Here is a 17,525-nt window from a genome sequence, read left to right on the forward strand (position 1 = left end):
GATCGATTGTCTAGTTTTGTTGATCAACCATCCCTTCACATGCACATGTTCCCATCAATTATTAATTATTTAGATTACATTTCATGGAATTTCCCGACTCTTTTTTTGTTTTTAATTTCATCAAATTTCATATTTTAGATTTTAACTTTTTTTCATCATTTTAAAAATAATATTATTTCACCCGTGACGTGTCGTGGGAGAAAAAAGTACCTTTCTTTTCTCAGTATTTAAACATTTGTTTGGGTTATGTTGATTATTTTTTAAAATTCCAAGAGATCATATTTTAATTAGTTAAAATTATATAAAATGTTCTTTAAAACTTTGGAATAGATCTTAGCTATGATAATTAAAAATATATATATGAAGGACAAAATAGAGTTTAATAGTTAAAAGTAAAACATAAAAAGGTAAGAAGTTAAACAATCAACCATTAAAGTAATCAAGTATGAAGTTTAGTTTAACCATATTTCCTTTTGTCTTAGACAACATTTAAAAGAAAAGAAATGGCATTAAAGTAATGGTAAAACTCAAACAAACCCTAGATTACAAAAATTTATCCAATACACGTTAAGCAAAAACTTATAGTTAATCATAATTTGAAAGTAAATATTTTCTTAAGAAAAAATAAAATCAGCAAAGAGCTTCAAAATTAGAAGGAAAAAAACTTAATTTACAGTATTAAAATAAAATATTATTTAAAAATACATATTAAGAGAACATATAAGAATGGGTCAAAGCAATGTAATATTGTGTGAGACAACCTAACTCATGCCTTTAAAATCTACATTTCCAAACACAATTTTCAAACTTAAAAGCTGCTTCAACTTTTCCATAAAAACATTAGTATTGTTTACCAAATTTCAACCATAGTAAATCGTGTTTAGGTTGGAGTAACTTACGTGGAGTGTGCCCAAAAAATAATTTAAAACAAGTCATTACAAAAGAGTCAAATTCTTGAAAGGTCACCAACTTGGGGCACCATGGCAGGCCATTTGTATGAGAGGGCAAGTAACTCTATTGCTTCAAAACATATCAGTTAGTACATGAAAATGAACGTAAGGCCGGCATTTGTATTTGTACCAGGAGCCGTGCTGACTCGAGGCTTTCAGTACTGATGCCATCACTACCACCACCAACTCTGCCGCTGCTACAACCGTGGTGCTGAAACTAGCTTAGTTTTACTATTATTAGTAAATTACAAGTTTGTTTGGCCATTATTCTGAAAATAAAACTATTGCTCTTTTAACTAAAGAAAAAACCATACATTCTATCTAATCTAAATAGGAAAAGAAAAACTGAATTAAATACATATAATTTTTATTAAGATTCTGAATTAGTTTAGTTGTCTGTTGAACCGACACAACGTAGATATAGAGGGATTGTTGTATATTATTCACGAACCATTCCAAAGTTTATTTTAGCTTTTCTTGGGAGGCAATAATGAAATCATTGTATTTACAAAGGAGAAGAATGTTTTAGACATTGAATGGATTATGCGGTTGTCGAATTGTCCAACAAGAAATACAAGAGAGGGAGATGGTTGATGAAATGAGTAAGAAAGAAGATGAGCAACCGTACAACGACGACAAGATTAATAACAGAGAAATGAAGAGGAAGAATACTAAGAGAGGGGAGGATGTGGTGTTAGTTAAAAGGATTAAAAATTTATTTAAACTTACTTTTCAGAAGGATGAGATTAAAAGGACCAAATTGAAACTTTATGGACCAAACAAACCGATTACTTAAAATTCAGAAACGAAGTGATTTTCCTAAACACGCATGGACAATAACATCGACATGGTTGCACAAGATGTGATTTGGAAGAGATGAAACAGCACTTTAAGTTGCACATCAAACAAACCAAAAGCACAATGGAAAGGAGATAGATGAACCAAGAGAGCAAGCAAGCAGCTAAAACGAATCCATTGAACAAGTATTTCTCAAAAAACAATCCAGGGTCAATCTAGAACAATGACAAGACATCAAAAGCTGTCTTCTTGATGCGCTAAACATTTTAAGGTTGTTAATTCTGGACAGAACACAGATAATAACAGCAAAATGCATCAAACAAAATTTAAAAAAAATGGAATGTCTGAGTTTTCTATGTTTTCTTCACCAAGTAACCAATCAGAACTCCAATGAGACCGACTAGCACCACAAACAATACAGAGAAACCGCCACCCTGCCTTCCGCTTGCTTCTTTCCTCAGAAGTTCCTGCAAGAAAATATAAAAAAAAAAAAAGCATAACTTGAGCAACGAGCTAAGATTAACATTAGCTGATTTTGTTTAGCAAGTCCAGACACTTGTTGAAAAGTGAGAAAAAGCATATACACAAAGATAGATTCACTTGCAGATATCGATCAACTGCAAGTTTCATCGTAAGCCAGGAAAACAGATTGGATGGTAAAAAATAAGAAGTAAATATCAACCATAACGAAATATGCACCACAACATATTGCAGAATTACAGATGTGTAACGTGAAGGAGTTGCCAATTTATTAACCCAACGTACTATAAAACTTGAAAATCTGGTATACATGTGTAAGATACCACACTTGATGACACAATTTAAACCTGATAAAAACTATTAGTAAACATGAAACACGTGTTTGAGACATGTTAAATCCATTTGCTTGTGTTTTGAAATCTTAAGCAAAATGATTGTAAATGGTAAGATAGTTAGGTCCTTTTTAAGGTAACCTCATAACCAAGCAAAATAAGATGGATTGCCTTTTTCTGGAAAAGTAACTTTCATCGAGAAACCCCAAAAATGCAAAGGGTAACAAGGAAGCAACCCAATAAACCCAAAGGGATTCTAAATATTTCCACCAATTGGAGTTTATTAAAAAAGAACCTTAAGTATAAAGGAAAAAAGGAAAACAAAAAGAATGAACTCCATAGAAAAACTACAAAACGAGGAGATTTTATGATTCCTTAGGATCCATACAGCTTATATATCTGATATAAAAGGGTCAGGCTCAAATGAGTCCAAACTGAGAGATTGAGTCCAATATCAACCAAGCCCATGTAAAGATCATACATATTGGAGATCACCCTTCATTTTTTGCACCCAAAATTCTAGACTTGAGAGAAAACTCCCAAGTGATTGAAGACTATATAGCTTTGAAAATTTATGAAGACTTGAAGAATACAAAGACTAGAAGACTTCAAGAATTGATCATCTCTTCACAAGATTCAACTCTTTCCTTTATTTGAGACTAAGCTCGGCGACCCTCGAATAAAAAATCTACATTCAAGAGAAAGCATCATAGTATTTTCTGCATTATTGTGTCAAAATAAAAAAGATAATTGATCATTCTTGATTGAGAGATTGTAGTACTTGTAAAAGTTCATTTCCACAAGATCTGTCCAAAAATCTCTAGCCAATCATCATGGCCAACGTGTTGATGATAAAATGAACATTTCAATAAAAGTCTCACTCATAGCCTCAACATAATTCACCCAAATATAACATACTATCCTCCCACATTTTCTTACTTCCACAGAAAATCTTCCTCCCAAACAAAAACAATTATAGAAATAGATCAAAGCAGAGTATGTAGGATACACGAAGCTTAGAGGTAAAGAAAATAACATGCAATTCTAAAAAGAAATTACCAGCTCCTGGCGTAGTTTATGATTCTTTAGTAAAGCAGCATCTTTCTCCTCAGTCAACTTAGAAACGTTAGACCATGCCTGCATTAATATTTTCATCGTGAAGTATCAAAATTGTCGAACACTACTTTCCAAAATAATGCTAAGAAAAAGCTTCAACATTCACTTATCCAGAAACACATTGTGCTGCCCCCTTCAGATACATGCTACAGCTCCCAAATGAGTGAAATAACAAATAATATCTCATCAATAAATTCAGTGGTACACCCAATGAATTCATGAAAATTTTGGAATGAAAAAGATGCAAGAATCTTCAAAGACATAGCCAAATCTCTCAAGGAAGTACTAGATTCTGCTCTTCAAGACATGGCCAAATCTCCTAACGAAGTACTGGAGTGCTATTTTCATTGCACATTTTTTCAAGCCTATCTACAAATTTTCTTTGTGATGATTTATACATTTCAAGATTCTGGTAGGAAGTCAACTGAAAGCTTCTAAAGTTTCCAAACATATAGCAAAGATCTCCATCGTGTTCATTTTAAGATTAATCATGACTGTTAAACTTTAAACTCAACAACAATAGCTCTCATAGCCCCAAATAATCCCAATTGGGGATAAAATATTCAAAGCTTGGCAGGAAAAGGGATAGGGTAGTCAACCATATATTATACCCTGCATTATTTTCTGGGCAAGGAAAACAGACACATACACAAAATTGGATAGGACAGTTCCTTGTGACACAGCACATCTAAAAAACACAAAAAGAACCATAAAGTCATAGCTCAATGGCCCCCACCCGCAGCCCCACCCAAACCCCATCACAATGAAAAAGGTAATTTCACATTGTTTAGAAGTTCTCTTCGGAAGATCACACACTTGAAAAAAAAACCCAATAATCATAAGACCAAAGAACAATGATTACATACCTTACAGTTGCTAATTTCCTCTGAACAATTATATGGATAACAAGTTCCAGACATTGAAAATGTTACCCTTCTTTCATGATGGAAAAGGGGAAAACAGGGAGGGAAGTGCCCAGATAGATTCACACCTATTATGTCTAGCTCTACCCAAAATTTTGTAGTTCGTAGCTACATAATTTTTTCCTTAATTCTAGTTAAAGTATTTTATCCACGCATTGGGTCATTCAGGAGAATATCTCGCCGTTCTTTCTGTTCTACATCCAACTTGAATTAATAATCCTTCATAAGTAAATGTAAATCACATTCCCATGCATTTTGCACAGGCTCTTCATTGGCAATTGGCATTAATATAACTTAGAATGGGACACAGAAACAATGAAAAGAGAACATTTTGAAGAGTGGTCAGAAAAATTCGATTCAAGTTTCAAGGTTACCGAAAATTTTTAATATTGTGCAAAGTAAAAGAACTAAATAAAAAAAAGAGAGCTTATTCAAGTGATAAAGCAGATGAAACACTCATACATGGAAACTGAAGTTTATATAAGAATCAAGAGAAGAATATCTTACCTGTGATGATTTCTCTTTAGGCTCCTCCAGAGATCTTGAAACCTGAAGTTTAACAATAAATTCCATTAAAATATGAAAAAGCAACTTCTTGGTCTCCAATCATAGATAAAAAAGAAAGGATAAGAATAACAATCTAGAAAAGAATTCTAGGAAGAAATTTACGGCATCAAATAAAGCAAAATTTTGGCTTCCATCATCAACTCCAGTGGTCCTTGGAGGAGATCCTTCTTCAGATCCTTCTGGGACAGGCGAAGGAGGATTTGCAAAAATGTAAACAACCCTCATCTTAAACTCATCAACTACCTTACCATCTCCCTTGTTAAACTACACTTCATAGATGCAAAACATAAGCAACAATATAACATCTTTATTGATAAAAAAAATTACATAACAAAAGGAAGAAGCAACAAGACATTCCCACCAATTCTGCACTAATGTCCTTCGATGTTGTACCATCTGGTGCTACAACACTTTGAATTAAGAACTTATCCTTGCATTGCATATCAGGAGGTGCCTCCTTAGGAGCTTGCATGGTAACTAAAAAGTCCAACAGCAAATCAAATATGCATCATTCAAAAGTAGAAATGAAAAGAAAAATAAAACACGTAGGCTAATCTAGTAGATAGGATACCATGAAGTTGAAAATCAAGGTGTGGTTTATAATTTTTACATAAATAGAGAAAAACGAATTAACTATTTCCGCAGACGGCTTTACCTGTAATATTGCTTGCACTACTAGGCAAAATAATTCCAGCATTAGGACGAACGCAGTACTTCTTAGGATTGGTGGTTTTGACCTGTTAAATTAGGATGACTGAACTCAAAAATTGTACGTTGCCGAGTTATAGCCGTCGAGATTAAACCAAACTAACATACCAAGACTGAACAGAAAAAGGCATACCTTGAAGGCAACATATTTGTCCGTTTTGTTGGTCAATTGCAAGGAACAAGAACTTTGCTTCCTCAATTCAACTATTCCATCACATGAAAAGTACCCACCGAGCAAAGTTTTTACATTTTTACAGAAGTGAAAGAAACGAAAACACACACAAATAAGAGGACATAGCAAACATCCATAAATCAGAATTAGACAAAAAATGCAGTCATGATCAAACTTAAAGTAGAGACAGATTACTAATATTAAACAATTGCTTCTAAGAACAACAATTTGTGTTTGCAATTCGTGATTAACAACAATCCAACCCTCTTTGATGAAACCGTTTCTTCTTTACTAAAAAAAAAAAAAAATTACCCTTCACATCTCAACTAAACATAGACGGTCAGGTCATTCCTTTGACAACATCCTATCCTTACACAACTATGGAGAATCATAACATTGAAGGATTACTGAATAAAAAATAAAAAATAAAAAATCGAAAACCCATCATCCAAAAATGCTTTTCAACGTCCAAAGAGGTCAAAACATGATGATCACAAACAAAAGAAGGGTAAAAATTGAAGAATAAAGGGAGGAAAGGAATCAAAGACGAAAACCCAGAAAAGAAAAATGTTCCCATCAAAGGATTCATCAATTATACAAGTGCAAAAAGTCATAAAAAGAAACAATTTGCCATTTTGAGGAGATTTTGGAGAGAAGAAAAGGAGAAAGTTGGGAAGAAACAAAAAGGAGGAGGGGGGAAAGTGGGAAAGGAGGATATACTCACATGGGAATTTGAGCTCGGAGGGTTGAATATTGATATAATCCCCAGTATTCATTTTTGTCGCCCTTGATCCCAGCAGATTTGAAAATCTAACCAAACACTCGATCAGAATAATGAAAAAATTATCATGGATCTATAAATTCCCAAAAACAAAATGAGGGACCAGAGAAATTTCGGAAGCAGCAACAGACACGAAACTGATTTTCATGTTATTGATTATCTTTTTGGGGTTTTAAAAAGAGAGAAACAAAATTGAATTTTAACACTCTTTTTTTTCTTTTTTTTTTCTTTCCTTCATAATGGCGATATATTCCTTCTTTTAATGATTATCTTTTTAAAAAGGAATGTATTTTTAATTATTTTAATTTCTTCATTTACTAATTCTTTTTTTTCCTCATGAACAGAACAACTTATAATTGAAACCTTTACTAAAACGATGCTAAAAACTTACAACTCAAGTACCCCAATCCTCTCACGGCTGTTTAAAGCTCAATTCTCACTATCGTAAATTGGAGTAATTCCTCCCGATTCTATGCTAACTCAATTTTCTTTCTCATGAGTTTTATTGAACTTGCTAAGGTACTTTTCAACCTCTTCAACTTGCCTTAATCCCTCACTATGGCAAAACGTATTATTTTATTAATTGAAATCTCTTGGTTAAAAAAAAATTTAATAGTTTGTTGGTTTTGTTCTTCATCTTCATCTCTCTTGTTTTATTGAACACTTTTTTTTTTCAACTATATGAGTAACATCTCACTCAAATACTTGGAGATCATCCAGATGGAGCCATCCTCCATAAGTGATTAATTGTTGCTCCTCTTTCTGATCTGATTATAACTTAAGTGTTTTTGTTTTTTTTTTCTTTTCTACGGCTATTGTAATACGTTTCCAATGATTTGTTCCACAAGCTTGAACATTGAAAAATGACGGCGAAGTGTTAAATAGCCAAGTCAAGTTATTTGTAAATAAAATATTTTTTACATTTTTAAAATTAAGATCTTTTACTCTTCTACATCGTAATCAAGTAAAGTTACTAGAGTGATGAAACTTTCTATCGTCACACAGATTAAGCATCTAGCTCTCAATCTCTCAGTCATCCTTCCTCTTTCGCTCTTGTTTGTCATGTTCTCACACATAGTTCAGTCTCTTTTTGCTCTCACTGTATGACACAACCCACCAAAAACAAAAACCTTCATGAACAATATAGACTTATCAAAAACCACAAAGAAGAAAAAAAGAGAATGTCCAAGGTGAGGAAGATAAGAACGATCGTAGACGAAGAAAAGGAAGGGAAGAAAAATGAAAATTGAGAAAAGATTAGACATGGAGGGTAGAGTAGTATTAATCAGAAAATAGCATACTTAAGTAAGATTTTCATTCCATTACATTGGCCTCCAATATAAGACCTTATACTCATATTTTATTCCTAGAATCCACAAGCAATACTATGCTTATGGGTTTTTTTTAGCGTTGCTACTCTTAGGGAAAATTCTTGTGAACTTTATACTTTTCGTCCACCTCTTTTGGCTTTGGCACTGGGTTTTTGTACGAATTCCAATTGTATTGACCATCATCATCGTCAGAATGATCATACGGGGATTTGTCACAATTACCATAATCATAACAATCTTTGTCTTTATATTTGTATCCATCACAATCATATTCGTCCTCGTTAGGGTTGTACTCCATCTTTTCATTCAAAACTTGACCATTGTAAGCTTTTGTTGCTTCCTTCAACCCCATCTTTCTTTCTCCTTCAACATTTTCCATAAACATCATTGCCAATGTCGAGAATGCGAGCACAGCAACGAGATTCTTCCCAGTTGTCATCATATCTAAGCTTGCTTAATTTGTTTTCTCTATTTTTGTATGAGTGAAAAAAAAATGCTTATGAGGCCTCCAAATTTATAGCCATGGCAAGAGTATTTAGGTAGGTTTTGGTGGTAAGCAATTTATGAGTTTCTGCCATGGGAATCTTTGTTCTAATAGGAACAAGTAGTTGAGTGGCCCTTCCTCAATTCATTGGCTTTGAATTTGCATGGACCATTTGTTTGAGAGGTTGTATTGATGTTGAAGAAATTTATTTATCTTAAGCAATCACCCAAACATAATTAGATTTTATGATACAAGATAAGGATAATATTTAAATATGTATATATATATATATTATTATTCTAATTTCTTTTTAAAAAAAATATATTAACTCTATAATTTAGTGATTGTAAATCATCTTTTTAAGAGAGATATAGTAAGTTAATCATAAAATATATATGCTTGAATGAGATTTATGGATAAATATATAGTTGTATGTAGGGGGATTTGTGTGGTTTGATCTCCAACGTTTTATCTTCTAATTATCCCTCCTAAAAGTGCAATCAAGAGATGGACGAAACCAATATGGTTGAAGTTCAAGTTCTAGAGTAATATTTCTTATCTTCCAAGAATTTAGTCTTTCTCAAGTTTTCTACTCTCAAAATAAACTAGAAATTTCTCTATTTATAATTAAAATTTCATGTACACCCTACGTTTGAGTTTGGATAATTATAATGGATAGCAATTTTTAGAATAATTAAATAACAAAAACTAATCATAATAATAATAATAGAGATCAATGTCACTGTACTTTTTAAATTGTAAAAGTAGCAAATTTAAAAACAAATAGTCATCCAATAACTCTTTAAATATATCTAATTACTTATCATCGTCGTATTTGCGGTATACAAAAAAAAAAGTGATATAGACAACTTTTTTCTTAATTTTTTTGTCATGTGATGTAATTTTCTTAATTATTAAGTATATAACAATATTTTAAAAAATTGAAAATATAACAAAGTTTATTAGTGATAAACTTTATCGTTGATAGACTCTTATGATTTATCATTGATAGAACAATATTTACTACATGGTGTATCAGTGATAGACTCTTATCATCGATAAATTTTGCTATATTTACAACTTTTTTAAAATGTTGCTACATACTTGAATATTTGAATGTAAATCTAATTAGGAAAATTGTAATTGATGGTCATTTTAGGAATAATAATTAAGAATGTAACAACATTTTAAAAAAATAAAAATGCAGCAAAACTATTACTAATAGACTTATATCGTTGATAGACTCGTATGATCTATCAGTAGACTAATATTTACAACATGGTCTATCAATTATAGACTTTTATCATTGATAAAATTTGACAACTTTTGATATATTCGTAAAAAATTTAAAATATTGCTACACACCTAATTATTTTGAATCTAATGGTTAAGTTTGCAACCATTCCATCTAATTAATATATTTGCTTTAGTCAGTTGTGGGTTTGGCCCATTGAACTTGAGTTTGATTGGTGTTAGGCTTTATATACTATTGGACTTCGAAACAATTTGCGTGAGAGCAATTTTTGGGCTCTAAAATTGGGCTTAAACTCAATTTAAATAAGCCCAAATTCAAATCACTATGATGAAGACATGTGACGTTATTTGAAATTTGTCATTTTTATTATCTTCAATGTAAAAAATTATATAAGAATGTATGATTTTTCAAAATTCTCCCATTAAATAATATAACTAAAAGGTTATGGCCCAAATATATATAGATTCTGGCAAAAAAATAATAATAATAATAATACAAAAGTTGGAAAGATTAAAAGACTAACCAATAACTTTATATGATATGACCATATAAATGGCCTAAACAGTAAGCATGCAAACAATTCACATCACTTTCTACATGTAATGTCTTTGAATGTTCTCTTTTCAGAGTACACCTTTACATTATTTTCATTAATATATGAGTGAACAACTAAGGCTTAAGACATTTCCATTCCATGAAAGTGAATAAAGGATGCCTCTTCACCAATTGACGTTGATATCTTAATCTCGACCACATCAAAAGTCACTTTAGTGAAATCGGTTGATTACCTATTAAAAAGATTCACTACCGTTAAACATACCTTATCATTAAAATTTTCACCATATCGAATTGAAATAGTTGGCAATATTTAGATTATAGTCAATTAAGTTAATAGATACAAAGTGAAATATTTAAGTAACACCCTATCTTCGAGAAAGTGTATGCTTCGAAGAGAGAATCAAGGATTCCAGATCAAATCTCGTCGCATAAATCTATATAACTAAAGGTCAATTGGACGAGATGAATCAAAAATATTGTTTGAACTATTTTCAAAAGATCCAACTCCCTTGTTTTTGACAAATTTCCACAAATTTGAAACTCTCGTCATTTTTCTTTTTTTTTTATGTTTAGAAAATTATTTCAACCAACAAATGTATTCTATTATTAAAAATGATTAGTAATATTTCCATCTTTGTTATTTACTTATTTATTTAAATGAATAATTATGCAATAGTTTGTTACAGTTTTATAACGATTTAAAATTAGGATAATTATTTTACATAAAAAAACCACTGAAAAAATTTAAATAATAAAATTGCTAAAAATATTTAGAAAGATAATAGAATTCTATTTTCTATTAATGATGGATAGTAATACACCAGGTGTTAACAATATTTACCAATAAAAAGATAACAGTAGTACAATTGTATGTACTACTCATACTAATATTTATTTCACACTCAAATTGCAAATTCAATTTTAAAATTTTCAAACTTTATGTTGAATAGAATCTTGAATAATAATGATAGTTTTTAATTTTGTTACAATTTGTCTATCTTTTCCTCCCTTAACAAATTATTTTTCATTCTCCCATGTTTCAAGTGTATATTATTGTATTATTTTGAAAATAATTTGAGGTTTCATTTTCCTTCTTAATAATTTATTCTTTTCAACTAAAACATACAATTCAAATCTTTCACAATATGATTTAGGAAGTTAGGAATGATTTTCAAACGAATTGACAAATAAAAATAAATACACTAGAATATGATTTAGGAAGTTAGGAATGATTTTGAAACGAATTGACAAATAAAAATAAATACACTAGAAAACAAAATTGAAAGCAAGATAAGACGGATTCAAAAGATCATAGACAATTTGACTAGAGAAAGAAGAAAGTTAGACTCGATCATTCTAGGTATATATTAAATCCGTCGGTTTTTCAATTATATACTCTCTTTTTCTGTCAATGTAAGCACGTTCAACAAATCAACCTCGTCACATTTTCAAATTTATTATATATTTCGATTTTAACGTACCAAACATTTAAAAGTGTATAATTAAAACTTAAAACTAACACTAACAATATAATAATTAGCACAGTACTCAAGAGAATTACCAACCCTACATCTTTACCTTTCACCTTCTGGCCAAATCACCACCGTCGGTATAAGAAAATAATTCCCTTTTTCAATATATAATACAACATAAAAACTTATATTAATCGAATTGGGAGTTAGAGGTTTGATTTGTGTATGTTTAAATAAAATTATGCTTTTCATTTATAGTTTTCCACTTTTACTTAAACTTCAAATTGCTTGTTTTAAAACATTAGCATTTAATTTTTAAATACTTTTTTCAATTAGATAAAATGTTTATTGGGATGATTCATATGTACAAATTATAGATAATACATGTTCTATTACTTACCACATATAACTATTAGTTCAAAAAAAGTTAAATGGTAAATATGATATTGTGGTTTTTAAATAGTTGGAATTTAACTGATATAGTTTATGGTAAAATTTAATTTTATCAAATCATTGAACTTTATTTGGACTAAACTCTAATATTATTCAAATTACTAGAACCGAATTTCTGATTTAACCTAAAAAAACATATGTTTTTCAAATTTTACACATTAATATCTATTTATATAGTATTTATGAAAAACTCAAACGCAGTTAATAGAACAAATTCCGAGGGTTAAGGTTAAAAAAAATAAGTTCATGAAGTTTAAAAATATAATTAAAACTTATATAGGAAGAAATAGAAGGAAGAAGAAATAATTTTCAAACCTTTATTCTTTCTCCATTTAATTATTTTTCTTCAAAATTTAAAATTCATTTATAACGTAAGAACTGCTTTTTCCAACCAAAGTCCTCCCAATCATTATTATACCTTCACATAAATTTAAAAACAGTAGTAAAATAAATATCAATTAAGTAAATTTTATTTCATAAGGCGCATAATTTGATAATTAATTTATATAACAAGAAACAGAAGATATTAGAAAGATATTAGAAAGGAAAACTTAGGATCAAAATGTGGAAGAAAAGATTAGAAAGTATTAAGATAAGATTTAAAAATTGGAATATGGATATTGTTAAAATAATGAAAACATAGTTAGATACTCTCAAAAAAGAACAACCCATTTCCTTTACTTTTTTCTTCACCCCTCCTGTTAATTAGAAAAAGAAAGGCCTAATTATAATGAATAACAAAAGGCAGTGAAGATATGTAAAATAAGAATCAGAAGGCAAGAAGAAGAAGGACCTCCCCTTTACAAAAAAAAAAAAGACCACCATGAGAAAACCACAAAACGCCGTCCACGTCCCCAAAAACCTCCGTTGCCCATTTTCACAAATACTACCATTTTTGTTTCCTTAACAAAAAGAAAAAAAATATTCAATAAAGTGGGGCCCGCTGTGGGGTACCTTTTCTCCGGCTCATCAAACTCCCAGACGTCTCGGAAATCGTCCCCGGCCAGCAAACCGGCCGGCACGCTGCCCGATACGCCGCCGCCGCCGCCGTCAAGCTACTTCTCTTCTTTTTCACAAACTCCGTCGTCGCCGTCGATACTAGAGTCTTCCCTTCTGTTCCACCACCGTCGGAACCTGACGAACTACGGTTCGAACCAACCGGTTCTAGGACGGAGTCCGGTGTCATCATAAGTCCGTCGTCCCAACCCGGTTCGGGTAATGGCAAGAAATTGCATTCAAGAAGATGCTTCGAAATCCCACCTTGTGTTTTCACTAGATAATCAATCTACCAAGGCAAAAAAATGGAAAACTCGTAATTTAAAAAACAAATTTAAACAAAACCTACTTCGTAATTTATAGAAATAAAAACCTTGCAAGAAACAGAGCAAAAGAGATATGGGTCTTGGAGACTTCTGTCGCAGGTGCTGCAGAGGTTGCCGGAGGAGCCTCTGAAATTTCTAGTCTGAGGTCTTTGTTTAAGAAACACCACTTTCGCACTATTCGTAGTGTACGACTTAATTTTCAAAACCAAAAGAGAAAAAAAAAAAACCCAATTCAGAAAACAACAAAATTATCCTGTTTTGTTTATACAAAACCCAATTCAAAAACTCACTTGTACAAAAGCACAGTCAATTAACTTAGTAGCATCGTCCAATCGAATCACATCATGATACACATATCGCCTAATCTGAAAAATCAAAGTGAAACCCATCACAAATTGAATTAGAATTAGATGAACAGAGAAACAGGTTTTGGTTTCATGGTGGTTGAAATTTGTACCTGGAGGAGTTTGTGAGAGGAGTGAGAGGATAAGCAGTGAGGGCAAATACCGAGGGAACAGTCAAAACAGAAGATGTTTTTTTCATTCTTTTTGGCATCTTCATGAACAACACACGCATTGAAGAATTTCTCGGTGAGAAGCGCCTGAAGCCAGATGGGTAATGAGCACTACACAATGCAACAAACAAAAAAAAAAAGAAAACAGAGACGAATTAGAAGTGAGTGATTTGTAAGGGATTGAATTAAATGAACACACCCACCATTTTTTTTTTTTTTAAGAGAAGAGTGAGTGATTAGGGTTTAAGAAGACATTGAGAGAGAGAGAGAGAGACGGCGGGGAGAGAAATGGAGATTATAAAGAAAGGAAGAAACAGAGAATGAAATGGGAAATTGGTTGATGAATTGATTAGTATTGTATAATAAGGGGAATGGAAGATAGTGAAAACCCTAAAAACGAAAAGGAAAAGGGGAGAGGGTACGTATGATTTATGAAGGAAAGGGGTTTAAATTTGAAAGATGAAATTATACATATTTTGGTTTAGTGTTTATGAGTTAAGAATTATGAATGAGACTGTGTTTTTGTTTTTTGTATTTTTTTAATTTTATTTTTTGGGTTTGTGAATGGAAGGCTGTGGTAAATGACAAGACGTAAAACAGTGACTTTTCTCTGTTTTCTTACAGTGAAAAACGGTAGATTAAAAATAAATAAAAAAAAAGCCGATTTTCCCAATGGACTGTTTTACCCACTCCCACACGCTCCTCTTCTTTCTCTCTCTCACTAAACTAATTCTTTTCTAATTTTTGGGAAAACAATCACTTTTTTATTTTTACTATTTCGTGGTTTAAAAAGTTACCTTTTTATGTGGATGTACTGGTTGTTATCAAATAGCCAGTTACTATTTTATTACGTTATTATATTATGCTCCCACTTTATTTTAATTTGAATTCTAATAATACATGTTTCATCCTTAAACTTTTTTTTTGCTCAATCATTAAACAAATTTTAAATTGTAACCAATAATAGCAGTAGATGTAGTCTTACGTATAAAAAGATTATTATTATAGTCTTACATTATTCATACACCAAATAGTGTGTGAGTGTTTAAATTTTGATCAAGGCTACATTTACCGTTCTTAATATATATATATATATATATATATATATATATTAGATTATGCTTGTAAATTTTAAATTTTAAAAACTTAGAAATGAATTATTTTAATATTATTTTTGAAGTGATTTTAAAATTATATGAACATCGTCACTTTTTGTCATTTTTAAAATTACTTTAGTAAATTGTAATTATTTAAAGACATATGAACTTTTTTAATCAAAAGTATAGAAAGCAAGTATTGAATTACCTAAGTGATTGAGAAGTTGTTTACAAGTAATTTGAAGGTTTCAAAATGATTGTGTAACATGCAAACTCTCGTTATTAGTTTGATGCATGAAAAAATAATTATTACTTTTGAGTTTTAAATTTAAATGAGAAGCTATAAAATTTGAAGGTATGAATAGATATTTTTGTATTATTTTAATTATATAAGATTTGTAGATATGTGTTGCAATTTTTTTTGTGTTGTTAATTACTTTGATTTGGAAATTAGGATGATTAAAATATATATATTTGTGCATGTAATTAATGAATATAAAAACACATATACGTTTAGCATTAAATTTATGAAGATTCAAAAGGAACCGACGCCTAAATTTATGAGTTGGTTTATAACAAAGGTTTATTCACTTGCTAATTTTGTGTATTTTTTTAGTTTAAATTATTGCTCAAACTTTATTATTATTGTTGTTTTTGTTTTAAAATTAGTAATAATTATGAAAACTCTACTACTTTATTATTATTATTTTTGTTTGTTTATTTTGTTAATTTTGGTGAGGGAATCTAATAGAGATTCAACGTAAAAGATAAGAAGTTTACAGCGTATTTTATTTTAGATTTCTTGTAACCTTTTATAAAAGAATGTCAATTTTCTTCCCTTTTAGATTTAAACATATCTACAACACAAGATTACATAGTTTATTAGTATTTTGCTATCTTTTTATACATTTTTTTGAATCTTTTGTCATTTAAAATAAAATTAATGTTTAATCATATAAATATAACTTTAAATGGCCAATAAAAGTTTAGCTAATTATCGAGTTCAAATCTCAACTTCAATTATCAAATATATAGCTTCAACGTGCATGCAAATTTTAAAATCGATTAAAATAATAGTTGAATTGCCTTTTAACCTTTATTGACTTCAAATTTTATTCTCTTTCATTTTTTATACTCAACACCTTTTATATTTTAAAAATTATAACGTTTGGACCTCTAAACTTCTAAAAACGATTAAAATTGGATCCTCAAACTTATCATAATTGTAAAAATTAAACATATAAATAACTAATATTGAATCATAAAATCAATATAATTTATATAATTAGGCAATTGCAACTATCACCCAAAATTAAGTTTATTTTTGCAAACTTTTATAAAAACCATATGTCAAATATCTTTCCTACATACATTTTTATTCACCGGTAGCTTGGGGAAAAAGTATCTCAAAACCACTTGTAAAGTGTTTGATTATCTTATGGTTAAATGGAAGGTGTTAGGGTTAAAATTTAATATAACAAGAGTTCATACAAATTTTCAATTCACATCCTTTAATATTTAGAGTTTTGTAACTTTTGTAAATGTATCGGTTAATTGACTTAGATTCGTTGTCAAAACAATATATAAAAATCGTATATGTATTGTATGTAGACTAATTCAAATGAAAAGTTGAAGAATTCAAATTATGCAACAAATAGAAACTTGTTAATACAAATGTGATGGTCGTCCAAGATAAGGTTAATTAGGATAATTAATAAGATTAGGGAAGGAAAACAGTAATAATGCAAAGAAAGAGAGAGAGAGTTGTTTGGTTAAAACACAAAGGAGAAAGGGAATGAATGAGTGCTTATAATACTGGAGAAATTGTAAAGAAAAAATAGCTAAAATGAAAGTAAACCTTTGGACTATTGAGTTTCAGATTTTGGTCTGCCCTAAAAAAAAATATAATATTGTGTGTTTGAAAAAAAACTGAATCAATGGGTTATTTTTGGGGGCTTTTTCAGTATTGAGGCATAATATGAAGCAGTGGGATGTGCATCAAAATAGAATCTTTTCTCTTTCTTTTTTTTTTCTTTTCTAAAAAAAAAAAAGAAATTTATAAGTCAAAGAAGCAGATAATATTGAGCTGCCATTTCTGAAATTTTACTATTAATAATGATAATAATATTATTATTTCGAGGGATATTTTTTTGAAATATGATTGAAGCAAAGGAACCACTTTCGTCTCTGTACCCCAATCTGCTTCTCCAAA

The 17,525-nt window shown here is 30.3% G+C and overlaps 2 protein-coding genes across 3 annotated transcripts; both read right to left on the reverse strand.

Moving 5' to 3' along the window:
• Window positions 1-1,887: 1,887 nt before the first annotated feature.
• LOC101203799 (vesicle-associated protein 1-3) lies at window positions 1,888-7,109 on the reverse strand. Of its 2 annotated transcripts, none has more exons than XM_004140437.3 (8): window positions 6,771-7,109; window positions 6,008-6,078; window positions 5,822-5,903; window positions 5,528-5,643; window positions 5,269-5,430; window positions 5,107-5,148; window positions 3,620-3,697; window positions 1,888-2,215 (listed from the first exon to the last, which is right to left on the reverse strand). In XM_004140437.3, the coding sequence occupies exons 1-8, from the start codon at window positions 6,820-6,822 to the stop codon at window positions 2,102-2,104; spliced, it is 717 nt and encodes a 238-aa protein (XP_004140485.1). In that variant the 5' UTR covers window positions 6,823-7,109; the 3' UTR covers window positions 1,888-2,101. The 2 variants fall into 2 exon arrangements, with proteins under 2 accessions (XP_004140485.1, XP_031742916.1); XM_031887056.1 differs by lacking the exon at window positions 1,888-2,215 and adding an exon at window positions 2,880-3,248.
• A 5,864-nt stretch (window positions 7,110-12,973) lies between these two features.
• On the reverse strand, window positions 12,974-14,685 carry LOC101214475 (hypothetical protein). Its single transcript, XM_011658570.2, has 5 exons — window positions 14,420-14,685; window positions 14,160-14,327; window positions 13,993-14,067; window positions 13,750-13,893; window positions 12,974-13,665 (listed from the first exon to the last, which is right to left on the reverse strand). Exons 1-5 carry the CDS (start codon window positions 14,420-14,422, stop codon window positions 13,306-13,308), a joined length of 750 nt encoding a protein of 249 aa, XP_011656872.1. The 5' UTR covers window positions 14,423-14,685; the 3' UTR covers window positions 12,974-13,305.
• Between the last annotated feature and the right edge of the window lie 2,840 nt (window positions 14,686-17,525).

This window comes from Cucumis sativus, chromosome 6 (assembly GCF_000004075.3).
Source record: "Cucumis sativus cultivar 9930 chromosome 6, Cucumber_9930_V3, whole genome shotgun sequence".
Lineage (NCBI taxonomy): Eukaryota > Viridiplantae > Streptophyta > Magnoliopsida > Cucurbitales > Cucurbitaceae > Cucumis > Cucumis sativus.